General features: G+C 41.7%; 2 protein-coding genes and 2 non-coding genes across 4 annotated transcripts in view; 2 read left to right on the forward strand and 2 right to left on the reverse strand.

The window, feature by feature from the left end:
• LOC108262618 (TBC1 domain family member 10A) overlaps positions 1-1,491 on the reverse strand; it is a 77,508-nt gene extending 76,017 nt beyond the window's left edge. The window contains exon 1 of the mRNA XM_053678743.1: positions 1,285-1,491. The gene's annotated coding sequence lies outside the window, so the exon portion shown is untranslated. The remainder of the gene's footprint in view (positions 1-1,284) is intronic.
• Positions 1,492-4,540: 3,049 nt separating this feature from the next.
• trnav-aac (transfer RNA valine (anticodon AAC)) lies at positions 4,541-4,613 on the reverse strand. Its single transcript has one exon. It is a non-coding gene; the product is annotated as a tRNA-Val (tRNA).
• Positions 4,614-9,289: 4,676 nt separating this feature from the next.
• trnav-aac (transfer RNA valine (anticodon AAC)) lies at positions 9,290-9,362 on the forward strand. The gene has a single exon. It is a non-coding gene; the product is annotated as a tRNA-Val (tRNA).
• Positions 9,363-11,728: 2,366 nt separating this feature from the next.
• On the forward strand, positions 11,729-13,642 carry LOC128630135 (uncharacterized). Its single transcript, XM_053678744.1, has 5 exons — positions 11,729-12,292; positions 12,424-12,489; positions 12,576-12,623; positions 12,711-12,896; positions 13,015-13,642. The coding sequence occupies exons 1-5, from the start codon at positions 12,274-12,276 to the stop codon at positions 13,473-13,475; spliced, it is 780 nt and encodes a 259-aa protein (XP_053534719.1). The 5' UTR covers positions 11,729-12,273; the 3' UTR covers positions 13,476-13,642.
• The last annotated feature ends 14,235 nt before the right edge of the window (positions 13,643-27,877 follow it).

The following is a 27,877-nucleotide window of genomic DNA, read 5'->3' on the forward strand; positions in this document are numbered from 1 at the left end:
AATTCCTGCAGCTTTTAAAAGAGATGTTTCAGTATGATGGTCTTCATCAGACATGTTGATAAAAGACTCATCAGTCCTACGTGGGCTGTTGATCTCAGGAAAGGTCATTCTATGGTTGATGTACACACCAGACTGGATGCACTTGTCACAACCTGAATAACCAGTATGTGATTTAATTCCCTTTATAAAAGCTCTAGCTGGAGCATCACACAGGATAGATGTGACATTTAGGAAAAATTGCTTCCCATTTATGGCAAATCCCTTGCTTAACCCTTGCAGTTCACTGACTAGATCTTTCAAATTCATCAGTTTGTGATGTTGGCTTTGATTTACCACAGAACAGAGCAATGACAACTGGTTTCTTAGTATAACCCTGCAGTAACCCTATAATTGGCCAAAACTACAAAGACGAACTTTTAAACAGTGGTAAGACATCCATGTTCAGTTGAAGTTCGAATTCATACTTCTCTAGAACAATAGACCAGATTCTTTCCATGGTTTTGGACAAAGCTTTAAGAATACCAAAATAATGATATGTGCCACCAGCAACACTTTGGATATTAGATGAAGTTATCTCGTCATCTTGCACTGCAGCACCAAGATCATTTTCTCCTAAATGACTTCCAAATGAAGTGAGCATTACATTGACTTTTTTACTGCTCTTTTTCTAACATTCCATCCATCCATAATTTTGTAATGACCTGTCTGGTGCTGGTTCCAGTGTTGACTGTCGCACATTTAAAATCTGTATCCCGTGTTTATATGTTTCTGTAAAGCTGCTTTGAGGCAACGTCCATTGTTAAAAAACGCTATACAAATAAAATGGAACTGAATTGAAGTAACAGCGTGGTTTTGTACAACCAAGAATATAAGTCTGTCTCCTTTTCCCTTTCCTTATCGACAGTAGGAAATGCAACATACACATACAAATATAATATTTGTACACATGCAAGACCATATAAGGCTGCTTCAGTTAAAAAAAAAGAGGGGGGTCAATTAAAATGAAATATGCAATTACCCATTATATTCTTGGTTTTAACTAGAGATGCACCGATGTATCGGCCGATACCGAAAGGCTATTTTTCATCTATCCATAATTTAAAAATATCTGATAATCCGACAGCACAAAAACTCTAGAAATTACTCAGAAAGTATTGGAGTTTATGGCGCTTGATGATCAACCATGCTCTGTAGTGAAGGACATGGGATTTCAGCGACTGGAAAAACACCTTGAGTCTCGCTACACTTTACCGAGGCGGCGTTATTTCACATTCGTCTGCTTACCGGAGTTATACAACCGTATGACAGATCATATTCACGAGCTTCTTCATAACCACTCCGCGATGAACTTCACCACAGATGTTTGGTCTTCAGATGTAAGCCTGACGAGTATGCTTAATCTCACTGCTCAGTGGCTCCACTGTGACTTTAAACTTAAAGTCTTGCTTCATGCACAAGAACTTCCCGATTCTCACACTTCATAAGAAGCACCCGAATCGCGTTGTAAATCGCGCTGCTCGCAGGTGAACTCTCGCGATACTCATGGGCAGAACGGGAACTCACATTCCTGCTTCTTAAAGGGCCAGCGGAACATTTTATCCCTAGATGAGAAGGACATCTGTGCATACTGCATGGACAATACACTTAATTAAGGGCTTTAATAACCAGTTTCACAATTGGAAGGTTGTCTTCTTTTTCACCTGGTTATTTATATATAAAAATATAAAGTATTTAGCATGTTTGTATTTAGTTACTTCTGTTTCTAAATAAATAAGCATTATGTCATCAAATCACAAGTCTGTTTTGATTTAATGGTCAGAAGCTATACTATTTGACGAATAACCTAAAATCACAAACATGATACTTGTAAATAAAATCATTTCATATATGCAGTTTATTAGATCCTTAAAGTAAAAAGACAGCTAAATAGTGAAAAATATAATTGTTGCATTTATGCGAATGGATGACAATAACTTGCTAATAGTCCATCAACTTAATCTTTCTAATTGGCATGTGCTCCAGTCAGTGTTGTTCATGGGGAATTTATTCTACAACTTCTACAGTTGTAGTGAACTTCTACAGTGAAAAAAACCCAATCCTTTAAAAAACAGTTAATGAAGCTGAGGCTCGAAGGCGGGTCGCTGGCATAGAAAGTCTGCTGTTACCACTGCAAGTACCAGAAGTCACTGACTGCAAAACTGTGTTTACAAGAAGAGTCACTGCAGTCATCAAAGTCGATGGGATAGAGATCTGCTGCGCTAGCGGTGTGGATGAAAGGGCTCTTGCTTCATTTTGTGCTTATTTTGTCTTCAATTCAACATATCCATCTCATTTGAAGAACACTCTGATTTCTCTTCAGCAATATGTTTTGAAACTTACTGTGGATGGTGACAAGCCTCTACCTACTCCAGTTACCAGAGTAATCAACCTCTTACAGTAATATCTGCCAAAAATGCCTCGTCTATTCTGTTGTCCTAAATGCTCTGGGAGAACGATTGTCAAATTAATCCAGCACATTGGTCTCATTCATGCACGAGGCAAATTTTTCAATAACTTGTGGTCTTAATGACTGTCAGGGGACCTTTTCAAAGTAGGAGTCCTTTAGATGTTTTTTACATGTGTTTACCAAAAGCATAAACACACTGTTTTACAACAGACTATGGCTGATGATCCTCAGCATTTGCGATGGTGCAACGACAATGGTGCTTTTTAAGTTTCCAAGTATCCCCTTGGGTCTAAACGTAACAAGCAAAAACTGTGTGCAATCTACTATAAAATTGGAAATATGGGTACAAGGTATTGCTCTCAGTTAAAACATTCATTTAGCTTTACTTGCTTTTGTTATCATTATTATTCATACTGTGTGAAATGTCAGGATGAGTGGACTGTCCTCTCACCAGGTGAGGAGGTTGATTACCAGGCACTAGATATATACAATGTTGTTGACAAATTACTTATTAGCACTAGATATTCTTGCTGAAGACAAAACAGCCCCACTTTATATTGATTTTATTCCTCACCCTTTAATCTATCTTTCTTCTTATTCTTCTTCTCGTTATTGTTATTATTATTATTATTAGAGTAGTAGCCTAGTAGTATTCCTCTTAGCATAGGATTAGGAAGTGATTTCTAAAAACTGTCAATCACACCTTCATGCTAACTCTGTACATGATGTCAATGGTTCACTGCTCCTCTCTCTCTCTCCGTAGATACTTACAGGGACCCTCGACTTTAAGTCTTTTTATTGCAAAAGCAACTGCTAAAATAATTATGTGCAGATGGAAAAAAAATTTATTAGGCTAAGCAAATGTTCTGAGTTCTTCTTCCTAGCAGTTTTTGTCATGTATATGTATTTCATCAGCGCTACTACGAGTTTCTTTTTTTGTTCCCCTGTAACACTAATATAACCTAAAAGGAAGGAATCACCTACTTGACAATAAGTTGGTCAACAGAATGTGCTTCTCTGCAGTCCACCTACAACTCTTTCTGCTTCCCTCTTGAATTCTTAGTGCTCTCTTTGCTGTTTGTAAACACATCATTATCCAACAGGGCACGTTTGACCAATGAACAGGGGCGAAAATGTAAGAACATGCATCTGTCTTTTGTTAGCGACAAGCTAGCATGCAAACTGTGATGAGAGGTGTACATTTTCCGCGATCAGCCATCTATATAGTCAATGTTTTATATTTAATAAGCAAATATGTCTATATGCTGATTGGTCTTAAGCAGCGTTGTCCAATCTTCAGGTTTTCGTTCCAATCTAGCAGGAGCCACACCTGATTCCAATTGCTGGATCCGCCGATCTTGGCTTTAAATAGACTAAAGTGTGGCTACTGCTTGGTTAGAATGACAACCTGCAACCACACTGGCCCATTCTGGATATGACAGGACAACCCTGATCTAAAGCAAATAACCACTGAGGTAAGTGCCACTTTGTGAGTTCTGACTCCCTCATGCCGACTCGATGTCACTCGACGAACGGGGAAGGAACTGGTAGATGAGAAGACTTCCCACGGTTGACGAATGGCAATTTCAAGTCGTGGGGTGCGTTTGCTTTGCGTTTTCCCGCTTGGAGGTGGGGAATTACAAGTTGCAACTTCGAGTCAAGCTCATCATTACTCTTGTCTTCTTGACGAAGGAAAGGGTCAGGCTTCCACATTCAGTGGAAAAGCAGAGACTGCCTATGATTTTGCAAGCAGCTGATATCTGCCTTGCTACAAAAGCTCAATGGAAGTGAAACCGCTCCCAGCCTTTTTCGGGCGTAGACCTCTTGCTGATGGGTGAACTTGGCGACCACTACTTTACGGAAAATTTTCCAGTCACGCACGGAGCCTTACTGAGCTACGTAAGAGCCAGACTTCCACTTTCTTGGGAAATCCAGACACTCCTTTTCATTTTGTAAGCAAATGTTAACTGCTGTGCTACAAAAGCAGGAAATCTGCTCTGTCCAAGGTCTCGCTTTCCGGCTGTTCCTAGAGGACCTGAACCTATGGTGATGACAACCGCTCAGTCATTAAAGCAAAGTTCAAAATCTCCAGCTTGTTTCTGCCCGGTCTTGAAACAGGGACCTTTTGCGTGTTAGGCAAACGTGATAACCACTACACTACAGAAACCACAAAAGGGTGACCCTTTGGATGTTGCCTATGGTCTTCTGATGAGAAGAGCACATCCTTAAACTTTTGTTCACCCGAGTTGAATTGTGGCATTGGTGGTATAGTGGTGAACATAGCTGCCTAGTTGACCCGGGTTCGATTCCTGGCCAATGCACAGATTGTAACTTGGAGCCTCTTGTGGTACTTCATAGTAGTTGGCACAAAAGGAAGGAAACAATAAATTGGTCAACAGAATGTGCTTTGCAAGCCTCCTCACAGAGTAAGGCCCCTGCATCAATTGCCAGGGTACCACCACTGGCTGCACAGTGTGCAGCTGGTCAGCAGTCAGTGCTGTGCACTGTGCAGTGTGCCCTCCATACAGACAGATGCCCCTGTATCCAGTTGCATCCAAGATATTAACTGCTGGAACTGCTCCCTCCAGCAAAAAATCTGCATGAAAACAGCAATGGAAGCCATGGGACTCTAGCCAGGATTACGACCTGTGAGACATCTTATGAACACAGTTTCCTTGTGGCTAGCCCACAGTACATTGACTCTAAGGACCGCTCACTTTTAGATTGCAGCATCACCTAGGATAGGATCGTCCAGTTTTCATTCATCACAGCGTAGGATGACATTGTGCCAGATGACAGAGTCACTTTTCTAGCAACTTTGCGTGTGTGATCTGAACTGAACACCTATCCAAAAGTGCCTTGTAGGACCTGAGTGAGAGCTGCCTCCTGCTGCTGATATTCTTGAAGAAGACACTCCACCACATAGTGTGCAGTCACGGACACCCCATACCACCCATCAGTGTCCTCATAACCCCCAAACGGTGCTGGTGTGTCATCCTTCCTCAGTGCCCCAGTGATGGTCCTCTGTCCATACAGCCCTGCTTCAGCATCCCTGGTGTTCTGCATGCTGAGCAGGTAGGCTAGGTGGGCTCTTTCGTACTTCAGGTGAAGCAGCTCAGACAGCTGGTTGGCCATATCATTTGGTGATGTTCCAGAGTGCCGCAGTTCATCTATCACTGGCAAGATGTTCGTAAAACGCTTTGGTAGCATGTCTAGCCACTGGGGTTTATCAGCGAACCAGTATTTTTTGCATGCTTTACAGCACAGACGAGAGGAAAGGATATAATATTGCCCGCTGGTACCAAGAACCACTCTTAGTCTTCCCACACCAGAGGAAACAACCTGAAGATGTGGACAGCTGTAAAGACAAGGCAGGATGTAATTGTTCCTGAGCCTTTCCATAATACTGTGCTCCGGTTTCCAGATGAAGAATGGATGGAGCTGGAAGTATTTGGTGATGGCAGGCCTGTGTTGGTTTCTATAAGCTCAGGCTGAGGAGGTTAACGCCACAAGGAAACCATGTTCATAAGGTGTCTCACGGGTCGTGATCCTGGCCAGAGTCCCATGGCTTCCATCGCTGTTTTCATCCAGATTTTTTGCTGGAGGGAGCAGTTCCAGCAGTTAATATCTTGGATGCAACTGAATACAGGGGCGTCTGTCTGTGTGGAGGGCACTGGTGCATGTTCAGCAGGTACTGACTTCACAGCAGCTGTTGGAGGTGCTGTAGGTACTGACTGCGCAGCAGCTGTTGGAGGTGCTTTAGGTACTGACTGTGCAGCTAGTGGTGGTACTCTGGAAAGTGATGCAGGGGCTTTACTCTGTGAGGAAGTGCTAGGCACAGAAGGTGGTGGTATGTGAGGATGGCAGACCACATGTGGTGTTGGCTGTGGCAGAACTGCATGGAACAATAAGTTAAGAAATTAATAAAACATTCATGTAAATGACATGAATGAGATGTCTTTACCTGTCTTTTCTTTTGTTAGATCAGTTAGAACTTACATCAATAGAATATTTATTTAAAAATTCCATTAATGCAAGTTCAAATAATGTTCACCTATATGATTGAGTTGTACAGATTATTTAAAAAATTAAAATGATCACAAATTGATCCTAATTTGAAAGTTTACTCTTTAAAAACAGGTAAAGCTTTAAGTAGACAATACAAACATGTTAAACAGCAAGCATAAAATTCATGAAGTGCACTCACCCTCATCACTGGTATGTTCAACCTTTACCAATAGTTAGTATAACAAAAGAACACAAGTTTTAGAACAGGCAAGAACACTGCCAAAACAATAAAAAAGGGTGTGAAAAAGAGTTATGAAGGATAAATCTGTGGGTAATAGGATACTACTCCAAAACTGCTGTGCAAAATACCCTCTTGTTGTGAACAAGACTGGACACCCAGTGGCTGCAGGTGACTCTGAAATATACACTAGAATTTGTTTAGTATAACTCTAGTATGTGCAATTTAATATGCCATAAACAGGTTGAACTAGATAATTCTGGACATAACAGACATGACATTAATGCAGCCTCTTGGTTCACTTACTCTGCTGTGTAGGACTTTTGGGTGGAGACAGACTCAGCATCATCTTCTCCAGTTCCTCAACTTCCTCCATTACTGTGAAATGAAACAAATACGTCAGTAGACTGTAAGAATCAATATAAACAAATATAAATGTGGTTTACTCACCTGGATAATCAGAGGAAAGGCGTGAAGTGGATGTTGCAGAGGGAGTTGATGGTGAGGGTGAAGGTGTAGCAGAAGGGGCTGTGGTCGCCTGTTTTTTTCTGCTTTAAAAGATATTGCTGCATGCGGTACATTTTACTTCCAGGAACACAGCTCTTCCCCATTATAAAGGCAGCATACCCATCAGCCCTGGTATTCCAGATCTTCCTCCAGGTGTCTTGTGCTCGTGCCCCAAATCCAACAACACTGTCATCATCTGACAAAACTGGCGCTGGGTCTGGTCTCTCTGAAAGATATCGCCGGAGATCCTCAATTTCCTTAAAGCATCTTGAATATTCAAGAAAGGAAAGGAGGCTCTCCTTGCAATGACCATCTGGGTTGAACTGCCCAGCCTGTTCTTCCTCATCAACCTTACTGGACAAGTACAAAATGTAGCCAATATCATTCTCCACTATCCACCGGAAGGACCTCCCTTTGTACTTCCCAAACTGAAGAATGTATTCTCCTAACACTTCTTGCTTGTCTGAAACATCCCCTCCCCTCTGTAAAACAATAGAATGGGCATTGTTCCTGACCACATCTTCACTTTGAGGTGTTGACTTGTCTTGCAAAGAAGCATTGTCTTTAATGCTTCTTGCCTCTTCAGATGAGCCCCGAAGTAAATCACCTGAGGGGCCTCTCCTGAAGGACACGTTGATTCTCCCAGGGAATTTTTTTTTCTTCATGCTGATAGCCTGAATATTACCCATAGACACGAACAATTGACATAAATAAATATATAAAAGCATTTACATATGCTAATGTTTCGTAAAGTAAAATTATGGTAACTGATTCTTTTAAAATGACTTGACAGGTTTCATGTTAGATTAAAAGATCAATGACCCAACATTTAATTATACAACTATTGAAAAGATACACATCTACTCTAATATATTCTAACCTAATCTAACGTAACTGTGTGATATGCTCACTTGTTACCAAAAGACTTTATTTTACTATGTGTTTGACTACTGAACAAACAACAGACACTGAACAGTAGACAATAGAAATTTCACTCGGCATACAATCGTATAATGATATTCCTGAATTGACCCTACATATATAGTTTAAACCATTCAAATGATATTCATAATATACCGATGTTTCTTTTGAGCAAATAAGTAATTTTGTCATTTGTAAGTCGCTTTGGATAAAAGCGTCTGCTAAATGAATGAATGTAAATGTAAGTGTACAGTTCACTTTACCTGCCCCCTAATTGTGCTTTTTTTCTCAGGTAAAATGATGAATGTTAATTCGACGTCTGGAAGAAAAAAAAGACCTAAACAAAAAGAGATGAAAGCCGAAAAAATAAAGCCGATAAAGAATAGTTTATTCGCGAGATAAAAATATAGTCATCTGTAGTGATAAAAACCAAGCCTCGGAACAGCGCCATGGATTCAACATGTGGCCAAAAGTATATTGCGAATGAGAGAATGAACAGGGGAAAGTTAAGCATAACTATTTTCGGCTCCCGCGTGAAAGCTCCCTGGTTCGAGACCGGGCAGAAACAAGGCGGAAGTTTTGAAGATTAGAACGAAAAGCTGAAGATTGGACAACGCTGCTTAAGACCAATCAGTATATAGACATATTTGCTTATTAAATATAAAACATTGACTATATAGATGGCTGATCGCGGAAAATGTACACTTCTCATCACAGTTTGCAGGCTAGGTTGTCGCTAACAAGAGACAGACACGGAGAGGCCGCATGTTCTCAGGGTTTCGCCCCTGTTCACGGGTCAAACGTGCCCTGTTGCATAATGATGTGTTTACAAACAGCAAAGAGAGCAAGTGAGAACTCAAGTGGGAAGCAGAAAGAGTCATAGGAGGCCTGCAGAGAAGCCTACGGCACATTCTGTTGACCAACTTATTTTCAGGTAGGTGATTCCTTCCTTTTGTGCCAACTACCATAAAGTACCTCGAGAAGCTCCAAGTTACATCCAGTGGACTGGCCATGAATCGAACGCGGGTCAACTGCTTGGACTGGAGCTATGCTCACCACTATACCACCAATGCCACGCTGTGCCATTCAGCTCTGGTGAACAAAAGTGTACGTATGGGCGCTTCTCATCAGAAGACTATAGGCAACAGCCAAAGGGCTGCCACGTTGTGGTTTCTGTAGTGTAGTGGTTATCACGTTTGCCTAACACGCAAAAGGTCCCTGGTTCGAGACCGGGCAGAAACAAGCTAGGAATTTTGAACTTTGCTTTAATGACTGAGCGGTTGTCATCACTGTAGGATCAGGTCCTCTAGGAACAGCCTGAAAGCGAGACCTCGGACAGGGCAGATTTCCTTCTTTTGTGCTTTTGTAGCAAAGCAGTTAACATTTGCTTACCAAATGAAAGGGAGTCTCTGGTTTTCCCCAGAAAGTGGAAGCCTGGCTCTTTCGTTGCTCAACAAGACTCTGTGCGTGACTGGAAAATTTTCCGTAAAGTACTGGTCGCCGAGTTCACCTATCAGCAAGAGGTCTGCGCCCGAAAAAGGCTGGGAGCGGTTTCCCTTCCATTGAGCTTTTGTAGCAAGGCAGATAACAGCTGCTTGCAAAATCACAGGCAGTCTCTGCTTTTCCACTGAATGTGGAAGCCTGGCTCTTTCCTTCATCAAGAAGACAAGAGTAATGATGCGCTTGACTCGAGGTTGCAACTTGTAATTCCCCACCTCCAAGCGGGAAAACGCAAAGCAAACGCACCCTCAACCTGAAATTGCCATTCCTCAACCGTGGGAAGTCTTCTCATCTACCGGTTCCTTCCCTGTTCATCGAGTGACGTCGAGTCGGCATGACGGATTCAGAACTCACAAAGTGGCACTTACCTCAGTGGTTATTTGCTTTAGATCAGGGTCGTCCAGTCTTATCCAGAATGGGCCAGTGTATTTGCACGTTGTCATTCTAACCAAGCAGAAGCCACACTTTAGTCTATTGAAAGCCAAGATCAGCGGAGCCAACAATTGGAATCAGGTGTGGCTCCTGCTAGATTAGAACGAAAAGCTGAAGATTGGACAACGCTGATTAAGACCAATCAGCATATAGACATATTTGCTTATTAAATATAAAACATTGACTATATAGATGGCTGATCGCGGAAAATGTACACCTCTCATCACAGTTTGCAGGCTAGGTTGTCGCTAACAAGAGACAGACACGGAGAGGCCGCATGTTCTCACGGTTTCGCCCCTGTTCACGGGTCAAACGTGCCCTGTTGCATAATGATGTGTTTACAAACAGCAAAGAGAGCACTAAGAACTCAAGTGGGAAGCAGAAAGAGTCGTAGGAGGCCTGCAGAGAAGCCTACGACGCATTCTGTTGACCAACTTATTTTCAGGTAGGTGATTCCTTCCTTTTGTGCCAACTACCATAAAGTACCTTGAGAAGCTCCAAGTTACAACCCGTGGACTGGCCGGGAATCGAACGCGGGTCAACTGCTTGGACTGGAGCTATGCTCACCACTATACCACCAATGCCACGCTGTGCCATTCAGCTCTGGTGAACAAAAGTGTACGTATGTATTTTCCGAAAAGTACTGGTCGCCGAGTTCACCTATCAGCAAGAGGTCTGCGCCCGAAAAAGGCTGGGAGCGGTTTCCCTTCCATTGAGCTTTTGTAGCAAGGCAGATAACAGCTGCTTGCAAAATCACAGGCAGTCTCTGCTTTTCCACTGAATGTGGGAGCCTGGCTCTTTCCTTCATCAAGAAGACAAGAGTAATGATGCGCTTGACTCGAGGTTGCAACTTGTAATTCCCCACCTCCAAGCGGGAAAACGCAAAGCAAATGCACCCTAGTAGTTATATCATACACTTTCTGTCAAACTGTCAATCAAAGTGTTGTGTGTGATAATTTATGACCCTCTGTGCTTCCCGGACTGACAGGTCTGTAGGGGTGGTGAGGGGGGTAACCCTATGGAGTTTATCAGATGGTCAATCTGGCTCCTTTGTGTCTGGGGGTGTTGTGGAGAGGTGTGTGTTGGGGGGAATAGTCCCCCTCCCGACAAAAGGTGTTTATGTTAATGAGTTTGGTTTTTGGTGGGGTGAAATACGTCTGAAAAGAAATAATGTTTTTAATATGGGGCTGTGTTTGTGTTACTTTGTGGCGTTATTTCGTTTGTCTAAACACATTGTTAGAAAAGCATGATGTTTGAATGTGTACATATATGAGTAGAATATTTGTTTTGTGAAATAAATGAAAACAATTGTTGATTATGTTTTTTAGGGATCCCGTTTTACCTTTGAATAAAAAGTTTAGGAGTTAAAGCGTCTTTTTTTAAAAAAAAGAATCTGTTTAAAAAAGAATCTGTTTAAAATAATCGTTTGTATTACATACATTCTAAACACAAACCTTCAGGATGTAAAAAAATGATCAAAAGAGATGTTTAAAAAGAATCCGTATTACCAGGTTTCCCAAAAAACACAAAAACTTTAGGAGGTAAAAATGGTTAAAAGAGCTGTTTAAAAAGAATAGCGCGTATTACACGACTGCTAAACAAAGATCCTTACGAGGTAAAAATGTTAAAGTGCTGGCTAAAAGAATCGCCGTAATGTTTAAACTAGGAGAGCAGTATTTTCCAGAGATGTCTTCCAGTCGCTGTGTTAAGCAGTAATGAAGTTAAACGGAGACGCCTCACTCTCGCTAAACCCCGCCCACACATACGTGTTTTCAGACACGCCTCTCTCTCTGTCTCTCTAAACACACCCATTCACGTGTTTTCAACGTAGCCAGTACGTTCTGTCAAAATGTCAATCACGGCGGTAGAACTAGAGGGCTAATTTATGGCCTCGTCCGTGTCAGGCCTGCGTTTCTCTAGGAGTGCTTAATTTATGGCCCTTTGTTTCTTCCTGACCAAAGAGTTTTTTATGACTAGGGGGGTCGTGGTGTGATCCTACAGATTGTTTATGATAATGAGTGTCTGCGGGGGTGTTAATGGCTTTACGACACACCCTACAATAGGTATGCTTTATGTTTAAAAGTACGGCCAGTTACGCAGAAGTCTCTAAGATCGCGGCCGTGTATCAGAGCGCTGTGTAATTTTAGGCGAATCGTCGATTCTCGTTTTAACTCACCTTTAAAGCTTTATATATTATTTTTGAGAATACTTCAAAGAGGAGATGGCTGTCTGTCGCAACAGTAAGTGTTTTATTATTATTATAATTGTTATTATTATTATTATTATTATTACACATAGTTAAGAATGTTTTTATTTATAAACGAATTTATGGGTTTATTGTGGTGAATAAAACAGGTATCTAACGCTACAGGTGATGATGATATTGTGTCTATCCCGGACATCGTAGACGAAATCAGGTTTCTGAACAAGGCAAGCGGTACGTGCGTTGTTATTCTTTATAATTGTTCGCTCCTATGTATGATGTGTATGTGTTTAATGCTTTTACTTCTTTTTTTCACAAAGGGTCGAACACAGAAGTCCCGCGAGTCAGGTTTGAAAACCCCGTGCTGGGTAAGATCTGTAATAATGAGATGTTATGTTTAAAAAGCGGTTTAAGATGTTTTCTTACGTATTGTGTTCGTTTGTTTACTGTTCAAGGCTTGTCAAATCTTGTAGACAAGATCGCTGCACCCGAGTTCAAAAATAGTGCTGCGGTCTCCACTGAACTCGGTATACCAACGAACTCTGGAAAGGCCAAGCGTAAAACAGTCGCTCAGGTCCACAGCGCGGGTGTCGCTACGTCTAAACGTAAACGATCAAGATCTCCCCCACGATCGACAGACGGTGTGTAGCATGTATTTTTATTTTTTTTATTTTTTTATTTTTTTTTTTAAAGAGTGTTTCATCATCCTAATTAGTGCCGGTATCCTAAGCAATGTTTTGTGTTTTTTTCCCCAAACAGAGTCATCTGTGAATGAACCGAGCGCTATAGACTCGTGTTTGAATTGGAATCAGGAGCTGTTAGATTCGTGGGACGCATGTGTATTTACCCCGGTTCCCGGAGACGATCTGCCTTCAAACCAAGAAGCATTTGGTCGCGAGGCTACTGATGTTATAGACAATAACAGAGACTCGGCGGAGGTGATACGAACCGGGTTCAAGGCCGTCGAGGATCGTACTGCTGGTTTTGAAAAGACTTTTGCCAGCGTCACCGAGCGTCTGGACATTATAGAGAAGAATCAGCGTCTTTATAATCAAAGTCTTGTGGAAACTTTACAAAAACATACCATCACACATAAAGAAATCATAGCAAACCAGAAGCGTCTTATTGGGGACATTCGTCGCGTTGATCACAATCAACACCTGACGGCGGAATTGTTAAAACAGTTTGTACAGTTAGTTAAAAACAAGAAACTCGGGTGAGTTGTACAATAAGTATTTTATAACCCCTGTGTGTGTGTGTGTGTGTGTGTGTGTGTGTGTGCGTTTATTTGCTGGTGTGTATCTGGTTTACGGTGTGTGATTTTTACTAGTTTTTGTTTCAATAATAAAAATGTCAAAGCGGTGTGGTGAAAACTCGTGTAATCTGGGAGCTGCAATTAAATTTAGAAGATGCGACGACGATGATCTGTGTACTTTTGAACAGCGTTGCACCACAGAGACGTTACAGGGTTTAATTCGGACAATGGAGGATCTGAATAGACAGCAGTCTACCACCGATACTTTGTTGGACTTATTAAACATTGTTAGATCAATGGCTGAGGTTCAAACAGAGCCGCTGCCTAATTCGTTTTCAGACATCGGTTCAAATTCGTTGTTAGTCAGCGATTCAAATTCACAGCAGGTGGGGTGCGGGTCGGACAGTCAATCGTTTAATCCTTCGGAACCAAATTTTGGGTTATCCGAAGCAGCTATTGAGTCTATCTTAAGAGAGGGTGGGTCTGTTGGTGATTATACGGTGGTACCGAGACGCAGATTTAATGGTCTGGAGATACGGCGTCGTATAAACATGCGTGTGATAACCGCTCCATACCTGGCAGCGTACGCTATATTTCTGCATGATATCATGTCTGAAATAGTGTCGTTTTCCAGACTGCTGGCCGGCGATGGGGGCTTAATCAACATTACCTTGAGAGGCCCTAGTCTACCCTCTGACGTTAACGCTGTCTTGACACCTGATAACGATTACGATTTGCACATATTCACACAACAACTAGAGAACATTATGCAAAGTAATTCTGACGTACGGGCTGATGAATGTCTAGATCTATACGTGTCTATAGCTCGCGGTAAACACGGTGGCGCTTATCGAAAGATACGTGATTTAGCTCATAACGAGGTGATTGCCAGAAACAGAATGAATCTGTTCTGTCCTAACAACATATCTAACAATCTGTGTTTTGCGATCTGTCTGTCCCATTTTCTACAACCGCATACGTCATGTGGTGAACTCGAGTCGTTAGCAGCGTCTCTACAGAAAACTGCAGGGTATTCGGTACAACAAAAGATAGGGTTTGATGACATCACGCGATTTGAACGGTTGTTACATGTTAAAATAGTGGTGTTCCATAGGACATGTTCTGGTCTGTTGGAACACTTTACGAACAATGACGAGCCTCATAATAAGACCGTGTTCTTGTATTTACACAACGAACATTATTTCTTGATTAAGAACCTAAAAGCATTCATCGGTACACCATACGTGTGCGAATACTGCTATCGTGGTTTTACTAGCCGCAGAGACCACAGGTGTAAATACGTTTGCGATGTATGTAATGCACCTGATTGTCATAAATACGCTGGCAAAACGAGGCAATGTCACAATTGTTTGCGGTACTGCAGATCAACCTACTGTTACAACGCACATAAACAAATGCAAACAGGACAACCGTACGCTCAGTGTGACGTCACTAAATACTGTCAGAAATGTAATAGGCGATATCACGTCAACGGAGCAGTACCAAAAAAACATGTGTGCCCTGCAGAACACTGTGTCCACTGTAAAGCTGAGTTGGTTAATGACGGAGTACACCAATGTTTCATACAACCGATAAAAATGGAACCACCTAGCGACAAATACATTTATTATGATTTTGAGACACAACACACGGACGGTAAACACGTGGCAAATTTCGTATGCGCCATTACATTTAAAGGGGAAGAGTTCACAGCCGCTGGTACAGACTGTATAGATCAACTTGTTAAAAAGTTTAGACAGCCTCATTATCAGAATTACACATGGGTTGCACACAACGCTTCAGGGTTTGACAATTTTATACTGTTGGAATATTTTGCAAAAGCAGGGATAACACTCCAAATTACTATGCAAGGCTGTCGGATCATCTTAATGTATGATAAGACATTCAAGCAACGTTTCATCGATAGCTACTCTTTCATCCCTATGCGTCTGTCCATGACATCCGCTGCGTTAAATCTAACCTGTGCTGAGAAAGGTCATTTTCCACATCTGTTCAATAGAACAGAAAATGAAGACTACGTAGGCCCATACCCTGATAAGTATTTCTACGGCTATGAGACAATGTCTGACAAAGAGAGGGCTCTGTTTGATGAGTGGTATGTTACGGTGTCGGGTAAGGTTTTTGATTTAAAAAAAGAACTCGCCATGTACGGCAAGAACGATGTCGTTTTGCTCCGTGAGGCATGCATGAAGTACCGTGACGAATTCATACAATGTACCAAACTCGACCCGTTCAGATACACCACTTTAGCAGCGTGCTGCATGGCCGTGTATAAAACCCACTATCTACCTAAAGACACACTAGCTCTGACCCATAACAATGCATACACAAATCAGAACAAGACATATTCAGCCGTTTCCATTGAATGGCTTGAATATGTCAAAACAACACGAGGCGTGAACATTCAGCACGCTTTAAATCATGGAGAGATGGTGATTGGAAAATATCATCTCGATGGTTATTATGAAAAGGATGGTATCAAATATGGGTTCGAATTCAACGGATGCATGTTTCACGGGCATGAATGTCGTTATAACCCAAACCATTTACATCCGTTATCAAAAGTGCCCTACGGTTTGCTCAGAAGACAGTTTGATGATAAGGTCGAAATTTTGGAAAAGGCGTATGGTCTCGATGTTGAGGTGATGTGGGAATGTGATTGGAATAACGCTAAACAGAACGATGTCGCTGTAATGGCGTTTATGTCCACTTACATACATCCTGAACGATTGAAACCGCGCAACGCGCTATTCGGTGGTCGTACTAACGCGTACAAATTGTATCACAAAGCCGACAATAGTGAAAAAATACGATATGTCGACTTTACAAGTTTGTACCCCTTTTGCCAGGCCAAAAAATGTTACCCCATAGGACATCCACAAATAATTTTCAAGGATTTTGAACCTCTTGAAAATTATTATGGGTTTGTCAAGGCTACAGTACTGCCACCGCGAAAACTGCTTCACCCCGTCCTTCCCTATAGGACCGGTGGTAAGCTTATGTTTCCACTTTGTCGTACATGCGCCGAACATCAGAATCAGACAGACCCGTGTGGTCATACTGATGAGGAAAGAGCTATTTCAGGGTGTTGGGTCAGCATAGAGCTGTTGAAAGGTGTGGAAAAGGGTTATATTGTAACGAACGTGGACGAGGTGTGGCATTTTCCACAACGGTCAGAAACTTTGTTTTGTGATTATGTTAAAACATTTTTACAATATAAACAAGAGGCCAGCGGTTTCCCCGCACACGTTATGACAGACGCAGACAAGGAATCCTACATCTCAGACTACTTTGAGAAAGAGGGGATTAAGATGGACGCCGGTAAGATAAGTCGCAATCCAGCACGGCGTTCTATTAACAAACTTCTGCTGAACTCACTTTGGGGTCGTTTCTCCATGCGTGAAAACTTGCCGTGTACAGAGTTAATTTCGGATCCGGAACAATTTACACAGCACATATTCGGTGACGGGTATGATGTTAAACACTTTTCCTTCGTTTCAGACAGCGTGGCTCTAATTCAGTGGTGTTATGCGGATGGGAAAGGGGGGCAGACTCGCGACATCAACATCTTTCTCGGGGCTTTCACAACAGCTCATGCCCGTCTAGAACTTTACGAATTAATGGACAAATTGGGTGACAGGCTGTTGTACAGTGACACAGACAGTGTGATCTTTACATCTAGAGAGGGCGACTGGGAACCTCCGTTGGGCCCCTATCTCGGTAATTTAACTGACGAGGTTGGTGCTGGTGATCATATTGTAGAATTTTGTTCAGGCGGTCCGAAAACATACGGCTACCGCACTGCGAAGGGTAAGGTTTGCATGAAAGCCAAAGGTGTCACGCTCAACGCAGTAAATTCAAAAGCCATTAGATTAGACACCCTGATTGGACTTGTCGATCACTACGTCGTGGGGGAGGATAATAGTCGTCATATACTGGCATACACAGATACCATTGTACGTAATAAAAAACAATTCACACTACACAACAGGTCAGTTGTTAAAAAGTTTAAGGTTGTGTACAACAAACGCGTACTGCTCCCAGATTTCACAACGATCCCATATGGCTTCTGACAATCTCTTTGGACATAGGGGTGTGCGAGACACAGAGGGGTTTGATTTCCGATTACATCACCCTTTCTCGTGTGTGATAAGCGGTCCTTCAAACTCGGGGAAGTCATATTTTGTAAAAATGTTGTTGCAAAATGCTGTACATTTGATATCTAAAAAAATTGAAAATATTGTGTATATTTATGATTGTTGGCAACCGTTGTATGATGAATTGTTGAAAATGTACAAAATAAAATTTGTTGAAGGATTACCACAGACTCTGAATGATGATGCTCTGTTTCCGACCAACGCTGTTAATTTGTTAATCCTCGATGATCTGATGAAAGAGGCCAGCGGGAGCAACGAAGTGGAGAAGGTCTTTACCCAATATGTACATCATAGAAATCTTAGCGCTATTTATATTGTACAGAATTTATTTTGCCAAGGGAAATCCAGTAGGACCATCAGTTTAAACACGAATTATCTAATGTTGTTTAAAAATCCCAGAGATGCTAATCAAGTCAGTGTTCTAGGAAGACAAATGTATCCAGGCAACACAAAATTTTTTATGGAATGTTATCGAGACGCAACCAGCAAGCCTTTCGGGTATCTGCTGATTGATTATAAAACAAAAACTCCCGAACACTATCGGCTCAGAACAGATTTACTTGCGCCACACCCTGTGGTATATCTCCAGAAAAGAAGATAGCGATATGTCTGCCAGACTTTGTAGAAACCTGCCGCTTTTAAAAATATTATTAAAAGCGTCACCCAAACAAAGACGGATTATTTTACAAACTGCCACAGACGAGCTCATTGCGACATTGTGTGAAGTAGCTCTTAACGTTCTCTACGGCAATATACCTCTCACATCTCAACAATACCAGAAGCTCAGAAAAAGGAAAAGCGTAATCAAATTTGTAGCGGATAAGACTGTTGGTGTTAAAAGAAAGAGACGTGTAATAAATCAACAGGGGGGATTTCTTCTACCGCTCTTAAGCGTAGCTATCCCTTTCATCTCCAGCCTGATTGCATCTAGATAACAGAGGGAATGGAGTACGCAGAGAAAATGTTTTTAGTCCCGCAGCACCAGTTGGACAAACTAAAGACCGGGACAGCACGCGAATCTATTCAACAAATCGTGGAGAATGATTTGGACATTGCTATAAGAAATATCTTGCACCGCTCTGACTTGGACAGTTATGAAAAAGCGAAGCTGTACACAAACGTTTTACAGCGCTTTTTAACAGTCGCTAGACAAGGGGACCGTGAAAACAGCACATTAACATTGACACCTATGCAGACTGAGCATCCTGAACAAGAAAAGCCGTCTGCGCCGCCCGGCGTAAACCACCACGACGGTCTAGATAACGTCGCGGCGGATATTTTGAAGAATATTCCGCAGAGGAGTGTAAAAAACGCTCGCTACATTTTAGATAAAATGTCTAAAATGAGAGATGTCACATCTTGGGACGATTCGGGGGAGTTTGTGTTTAACGGTAGAACTATTCCCGGCTCACATATGCTCGATTTAGTTAAAGGCATCACGGCTCCGCAAAAGATTTCCAATTGCCCGAAGACCTGTCGGCTGGCTCGAATTTCTGGAGGCTTTTGCTACTTTAAACATACCATACTCAACGGTGCCAAACCATTCTGTCAGACACGCAATTAAATCTTTCAAAACCAAATCGACTTCGCCTATAACCAACTCGTCTAAGAGGCGTAAAAAAGAGAAAATACTTCCGAGCACACCATCAGCACAATCAAATTATTCAGATGGCCCTGTATTCAAATCACCCACTCTTGACCCGAGGCAGTGGCTGCGTTTTTAATCCACGAGTTTTCTTTTGTTTATGATCTTGTTATTATCTGTATTGCTGTATGTGGTGTTTGTATAACAATAATAATAATGATGTTAATAATAATAATAAAGAGTCAAAAAAGAAGAAGAAATCTATTTTCTTTGTTTTTATTGAAAATATCTAGTGTTAGACATAAACATTTCACCTGTCTGAACACAACGAATACATTTGAAAACATTTTCATTACAAAGACCTTTTTTTAGTTTTAGTTTTTTCATAAATGCTGACACCATCTTGTCGTTTTTAATAAAATCGCCGGTATACATCTTCAGCACTCGGTCATAATCATGTCCCTTCACCATGTGATAGAGAAAAAACACACAATGCTGCCCGCAGGTCTCTGATGAAAAATCTTGGACCTGTACTGCTGAATGTTGAATCACTCTAGAATTTCGGTTTAAAAAGTTTTTGATATTCTGTGGAAAACGATTGTCATCTGGTTTATTACCAAAGCTGTCGAAAAAACAACCCACGCCGACCTCGTTTATGTAGATGGCTAGCCAGTGTTCACCCGGGAGTCCTGAAGGATGCGTGTTGATTATCACCATGGATGGTAATTTTCTCAAGGGGGCTTTTGGTAGGTGGTCACACGGTAGTACGCCGAGAAAATGGGTGTTACACGAGATCTTATCCATTATTGCCGTAAGCTGGATGGTGTCCATTCTACCTATTAATAGTAATCAACCAGGATCTGTCTGCGATTTGACACTTCGATGATGCTGTCAAATATGGCATAAACGATTAAGTTGATCGTTCGGGGTAGAGGTTGTCTAAAACGTGCTTCTAGCCTAATGTTCCCAGACTTGATAAGCGACACGTGTTGACTGCAGTCTTCGTCCGGCGTGAGATTAAACGCATAAAGGGTATACCCATGCAGAAAATCCTCCCTATCAATAGCTAGAGGTTGATTTTTAAGATGCTTTCCAGAAGCCAGCGCTAACTGGTAAAATTCGCGTACCGCAGAGCCACTTCCATATTCAGGCTGCAGAGGTTTAGCGGGGTGTTGTTGGCCGTCCAGATAAACTGCCAAAAATTCTAGGTCATAGTTTTTAAAGGCGAACGGATTTTTATCATACGAGCCTGTAAACGCATCATTATCAACCATAGCCAGAACAACGGATTTTGGTAGAGTTCCTAAGAACAAGTTTTCTTGATTACAAACACGTGAGCCTACAGGGATTGAGAAGTTTTTCACACACACCCTGTCGATGGGGTATTTGGCTGGCGTCGAGAGCAATGCTTGCGCTTGCCCCAATCTCACACCTGGTGATACCGACACTTTTTTCACAAACAGTGAAGCTGACACGATGTTTAGTTTATAGGCCACAGCGCCGCTCCTCATCAAACAGAATTCATCTTTCGCCCTCGTCATGCGAATTTTAATGTCCACGCCGTTAAGCATTAGTTTTTCTTGAAAGAATATGTCACTGTGAATGGGGGCCAGTAGTTCAACAATGTTGCTGGCGTTGGTAAATGCAGCTCGTTTGGTCAAACCTCTGTTACCGCCAGCGGGGTCCGTTACGTCCATGTGACCGGCGGTGTCTTTGTAAAAGAGCCCCGCTGAGAACAGCGTTTCAAGAGCGTCTTTACCATAATTGGTGAGACACTCTATTATGCATCGATAAGGATATGTGTTGGAACTTTGTGATATGAGACGGTCTCCAAGCGACACGTCCACTTGTGAAAATATCGTAGATCCGGCAGAGTTAATAAGCCCCACGGGGGCTCCGTCTGCTATGTCTGTGCCGTCTGCGTTAGTGATTTTGAGACGCAAAAAAACCAAGGTGTTGTTTAGGTCCACATAATCCACTCCAGTCCCCGCTATAAAAACTCCAGAGGCGATGTTTCTGATATTGCTGACAACGGTGGTACTTCTATATATGTATTTTTTTCAATAACGGTCTGTGTTAATGGTACTGTGAATAGGTCCAGCTCGGTTTTTAAACATTCTTCTGACATATTGTGTAGTAAAGACATGGTCTAAAATATTGTTTTAACGCAGGTCTTTGGTCTTTTTGCTGTAGAGCTGGTTGGCGTCTTCTTGTGCTTGCGTTTTACAACTGACGATTTCTTGGTGTTATGTTTTCTTTTCTTCGTCGTTTGGCCACTCCTCCGAGCCCCTGGCGGTTTAGATGTTCTTCTGCGAGCCATCACCATTAGTCCGGATCCATCTTGAGTATTATTATTGTTGTTGTTATTATTATTATTAAACGTATGCGATAATGTATTGCTAACAACATCGCTTAGTATGTTTTTTGCTGCCGATTTAAGATGTGGTTTGGCTATGCTAAAACCGCGTTTAAGCAAAGGAATGGCCATTCTAAAGAGACCTCTAAACACACCCCCTAACCCGGCTCCGTACATAACTCCGCCCCCTGCATAACCGGGGAGCCCATTTCCCGCTTGATTCTGGTAATATTGGACGTAACGCAAAGGGTCTGTGTGGTGATTGTTGAAATATGCCATTATGATTATTTTTTTAAACAAATTGTTTCACAGGCCTAAAATGCAGCTTGGCACACACCTTCCCGTAACTGAAGCGCACGTCTCGATTTTGATCGTCTTTCATCTGTATGGTTATCTCACTGACGGACGATTTATTAACCGATACGTAGTGTGGGGTGTCGTATCTAACACTAACATTCTTGTGGTTCTCCCCCTCTATATGTACACATCTCAGTAGCGGCACGTAGAAATCCCCCACGTTCTGGTATTCTATGATATCGGTATAAATATACATACTGTAAAACCCCGCGTTAATATCAGCCTGAAAAGGTGCATAAGTCATGCCAGATCTTTCAACAGCATGGTCCGTAGTTTCAATAGCAACTCCCGGTTTTAATCCTAAAATGTTGGCCACCTTTCCATAAAATGTCAGCGATGTCTTCGGGGGGCCTTTGAGAAAAATGTTATTTTTAACATGGTCATAGCCGAGACTCGCACGTTGTGTGAGAGTCGCGTTGATCTCCCTGATCAAAAAAACGACGTCGTCATAATATCCAGTCTTTAACCTGTAAGATGCGTTTGATATACTGCCTTCAATATTATATTCGGTGACCCGATTCTCAGTCTTCGTTGTTTCACCACAGTTGAAAATGAACGTAGCATCTTCCTCATTAAATGTGTACCACGACAGCGGATATTCAAATTCGATTAACCCAACTTGCCATTCTCCTTTTAGATTGATAGTTTTCGATAATCGAGTTGTATAACACGAGATACTATTTTCCGGATAAACGGTCCTTGAGGCATTACAGGGAAGCGTTACATAAAAACCACCAGCAGTCATGGTTGGTTTTTACATGAATGTGTGCCATCTACGAGGTTTCGTCTGTTTTTATGGGGTTCTGTACATTGACCAATTCTTTCTGGTCGATCCACGATGCGAATTTTGAGGGCCATCCGAGCCATCTAACCAAAACCATTGTTTTTCGACCTTGTTTCTTCTTGTCTAAAATTTTTTCCACTTTAAATGTTTTGTTTTTGTTCACAAATATTTTTTGTAATTCCTCTTCATAAAATACACCATTGATGACATCGCCGTCATAATCACACAACCTATAGACGGGACGTTCGCGTGATATGCATTCTGTTATAGTGAAGAACTCGTGCGTGTAGTTTTCTTTATAACCTTTTGTGAACGGCCCTCTTACTTTAGAAATTCTAACAATGTCGCCAACTTTATATTTAAATTTAGGGGTTACGCCGGGGCCGTCTTTAGATCCATATAGGTTTTTATACACGGCAGATTCATTTTCTTTGATACACATCAATAGGTCTCATCTTAATGCTCCTGTGATAGCTGGCGTTGTATCCGTCCGTGATGTCTTGTAGAATAGTGATATAGCGTTTGGAGTTTGTAGCAGTTAAATATCTCCACATCCGACCTTTTAAGGTTCTATTAAACCGCTCGACGATGCACGCTTTTAAATCGGTGGCTGTTGCAAAATGTTGTATGTTGTACTTTTTTGTCATGCTTTGAAAATGTTTATTAAAAAATTCTTTCCCATTATCTGTCTGTAGTTTACGGGGCACCCTGCCCTCATCCAGTATAGATTGGAACGCTTTAGACACCTCGACACCGGATTTGTTTTTTAAAACCCGAGTCCACGCATATTTACTAAACATGTCTATGCACGTCAACAGAAAATGAACGCTGTCGTTTTCCTTGGCGTATGCAGACATATCGACCAGATCTGCCTGAAAGTGCATGTCAATACCATAAACAAAAACACGATTTCTTTTGTATTTTAGCGGTGCAGTTCTGTGTAACGTGTAAGCATCCTCGCCGGCGAGCCAATCCGAAACTTGTTTATCTGTTAGACGAACCCCTGTTTCCTTTAAAACACCGTCTTTTAAACGTTTTTTACCACCAAAAGACCCCGCATTTGAAGGTGTGTAATAGACTTTTTTCAGGTCTGCTGTCATGTCTCCTGACATGTCGACACTTTAACAAGTACAAAAGAATAACACAGATGGTCTTAAACGCCTTGGTATTTATTTCAGTAGAAGATCATAAACGTTATCATACAACATCATTGAGGGAGTGTAGGAATTTTATACACATCACAATGTTTTTGTCAACCACATACGCTATAAGTGCGTCTATTATTTCACACACATCTGTCTGGTCATTTCTCGACAGCAGAATTTCACACACATCATACACATACATACACATACATAAAATGTCTGCAATTCTAATACGTCTGCCACTTTCAGTCACAATATCTAGTATTTTTGTGATAGAAACCAAAATCGGTTCGCATGCGTTAATACACACATGTACCAAAGCAGTCCAATCACACACCGTACCTCGCACAAGACACATCTGATTCACGAGATTTGTTAGGCGTCTCGGGTCAACATCGCATCCGTTTACAACTACGGATACACCAACACGGTCCGTAAGGCATTTGTACAACAGACCGGACATCTCGCACCTAATACGGCGTTTAAGCAGACTTTTTGCTAATCCTGTAGCGCTGCACACATTCCCCATCTCAACCGGTTGGTGTGACCCCCTTCCAGCTGTCCACGGCGTCGTAGACGATCTGCTCGCTGCTGACATCCACAAGTTTCTCTCTGACCTCGTTAAGCCTTTGCACGATGTACACTTCGTCCCGCAGCTCGTGTAGAACGGCATCCACCGATCCTTGAATTCTCTGTGGGTTAACCCTCAAACCAAACCGACTCAAGGCTTGAGCGATGAAATGTTTAAGCCCAGGTTTGAGAAGATCACACGATAGTTCCTCAAAGTATTTGTCAAAGAAATATGCGTCAGGTTCGAAGAGACAAGAGTGTCTAAGCTGACTCGGATGATCCACTTCGCACCCCAAACAGAGATCTTTCAGTTTTTTATTGATAACATGCTCCAGAATGACCACGACTGTCGCTTTTATAATCTTGAACGCGTCAGATCGAATACAGCCGTCTGTGTCATCAACACCGATGTAGGCCGAGGCGCCAGTTAAAGAGCCGCTGATTCCGTACGGAGTTGTGAGGAAACTTAGGTTGTGATATCCTAATTCCTTGCAGAAATTATCCAACCACTTGTTGTCGTATGCTTGCGGAGTGGATTCTAGCGTTGTCGCGTTGTCGTTGGGCAGAGCCGGCGCTGTCTCCGGGGTGTTGCTGTAGCAGGCGTATGTAGAATCTTGAGACATCTTCGTAATATGTGTTTAATTGTGACACAGGCCACCCCGTTTTAATCATCACAGCATGAGGGCGGTCTTAAGAGAGGATCTCCGGAGTTGGTAACGCCCTGCTCGGGGTTAAACATCAGTTCCTTTACAACCTCATCGCCCACACGAAGATTTTTTGACAAATTAATACATTGTTGTTTTTTTCTCGGAGCGAAAGTTAGCTCCTCAATCTTTTCCTCAGAGTCTCTTATAGGCGTGATGCAGAACCGTCTTCTAGAGATATTAGGAGTTCTCGGTGTAGCCATTGTTGCAGTTAGTTACAGACTGTCTTCTGTGTTTAACCATAATGTCTTAACAAACTATTTAAAACCCCATTAACACCCCCGCAGACACTCATTATCATAAACAATCTGTAGGATCACACCACGACCCCCCTAGTCATAAAAAACTCTTTGGTCAGGAAGAAACAAAGAGCCATAAATTAAGCACTCCTAGAGAAACGCAGGCCTGTCAAGGACGAGGCCATAAATTAGCCCTCTAGTTCTACCGCCGTGATTGACATTTTGACAGAACGTACTGGCTACGTTGAAAACATGTGAATGGGTGTGTTTAGAGACAGAGAGAGAGAGAGGCGTGTCTGAAATCACGTATGTGTGGGTGGGGTTTAGCGAGAGTGAGGCGTCTCCGTTTAACTTCATTACTGCTTAACACAGCGACTGGAAGACATCTCTGGAAAATACTTCTCTCCTAGTTTAAACATTACGGAGATTCTTTTAGCCAGCACTTTAACATTTTTACCTCGTAAGGATCTTTGTTTAGAAGTCGTGTAATATGCGCTATTCTTTTTAAACAGCTCTTTTAACCATTTTTACCTCCTAAAGTTTTTATGTGTTTTTTTTGGAAACCTAGTAATACGGATTCTTTTTAAACAGCTCTTTTGATCATTTTTTTACATCCTGAAGGTTTGTGTTTAGAATGTATGTAATACAAACGATTATTTTAAACAGATTCTTTTTTAAACAGATTCTTTTTTAAAAAAAAAAAAAAAAGACGCTTTAACTCCTAAACTTTTTATTCAAAGGTAAAACGGGATCCCTAAAAACATAATCAACATTTGTTTTCATTTATTTCACAAAACAAATATTCTACTCATATATGTACACATTCAAACATCATGCTTTTCTAACAATGTGTTTACACATACGAAATAACGCCACAAAGTAACACAAACACAGCCCCATATTAAAAACATTATTTCTTTTCAGACGTATTTCACCCCACCAAAAACCAAACTCATTAACATAAACACCTTTTGTCGGTAGCGGGACTATTCCCCCCAACACACACCTCTCCACAACACCCCCAGACACAAAGGAGCCAGATTGATCATCTGATAAACTCCATAGGGTTACCCCCCTCACCACCCCTACAGACCTGTCAGTCAGGGAAGCACAGAGGGTCATAAATTATCACACACAACACTTTGATTGACAGTTTGACAGAAAGTGTATGATATAACTACTGTCTTTCTTTGTTTATTGTTTAGTGTTTGTGTAAGTTGGGGTTAATGGGTGTTTTCTATCTCTCCAGGAGCTGGTGAGTCTTGGTGGGACAGGGGAGGCTAGCTGCATTTATTTGGTGGTGTGTGCCTCACAGCATGCTCAGTGTGCCAACACAACCACTTCCTTAAGGTGTAGGTAGTGTTTGATGATTTTGGTGTGACTTGAGGTGGGTTTGGATGACCTCCTGAGCTGTAGCTGGCCTGCCTTGTTCCTGCCAAGCCTGGGCCTAAAGAAGTGCTTCGTTTTAAAATCCTTATTGTGATTCATTGGAGAGCGATTTTCTATTTATATGTTAGTTTTAACGATGCTTAAGTGTCATAATAAAATGTAGTTTTTATATTCGTACTCATGTCTCTATATATTCGTACTCTCATGTTCTTTGCCCTCATGTTCTTTGCCCCATTAGGTAAAACTTGTATGCCTTTATTTAGGAATATTTCCCTGGTTCTCCCCCAGGGTGGCGTAGTTGGATTTACTAAATTTAGATAAACGTTTCCCTCCTTTTGGTAATGCCACAGTAAGTGCAAAAATTAAGCACATTTGATGATATCATGCAGACTTATTCAGTCATCTTGTACACAACAGCAGCAGCTGATGGCAGAAACATTGTGAGAGTTGTGAAGAAAAACCCCAGAACAGTCAGTGTCAAATGTCTTTGGTGTAGAGCACAAACAAATGAATTAGTTCCAATAGTTTTGGAGGGGACTGTATTACATTCTTTAATCAAGTAACTGATACCTTTGGTGGAAAAATCGATGTGGTTAAGGACAACAAGCCACGGTCATCTATCTGTGCAATAAACAGTGCTTTTAGCATTGTGTGGAGTCCACATTATCATACCATTTTATTTGCAGAAGGACAATGCAGTCCCTTGTCTCTGCAGATGGTCTTAGAGCAGGTGTGTCCAATCTTAATCAGCAAGGGCTGGTGTGGGTGCAGGTTTTAAAAAGCTCTTTTAATGTCACTGGTATTTTACCTGCTGGCCCCTTTTAGGTATAGGTTCAGAAGCATTAATTGGACCTTTTTGTCCAACTCCAACCACTTTCATGTCACATACAAAAATGAAGTATTTTTTAAATTATTTTTCTCTGCCATTTCAACACCACCTCACACAACGAATGGGACAACAATTAAATAAAATATGCCTGAGGTAATCTGTATTGAAGGATATTTATAGTCAATAACGGGATGGGAGAAGAGGCTGATTTACCTGCGTACATTTTCAAGA

Source organism: Ictalurus punctatus, unplaced genomic scaffold (assembly GCF_001660625.3).
Source record: "Ictalurus punctatus breed USDA103 unplaced genomic scaffold, Coco_2.0 Super-Scaffold_100046, whole genome shotgun sequence".
NCBI lineage: Eukaryota > Metazoa > Chordata > Actinopteri > Siluriformes > Ictaluridae > Ictalurus > Ictalurus punctatus.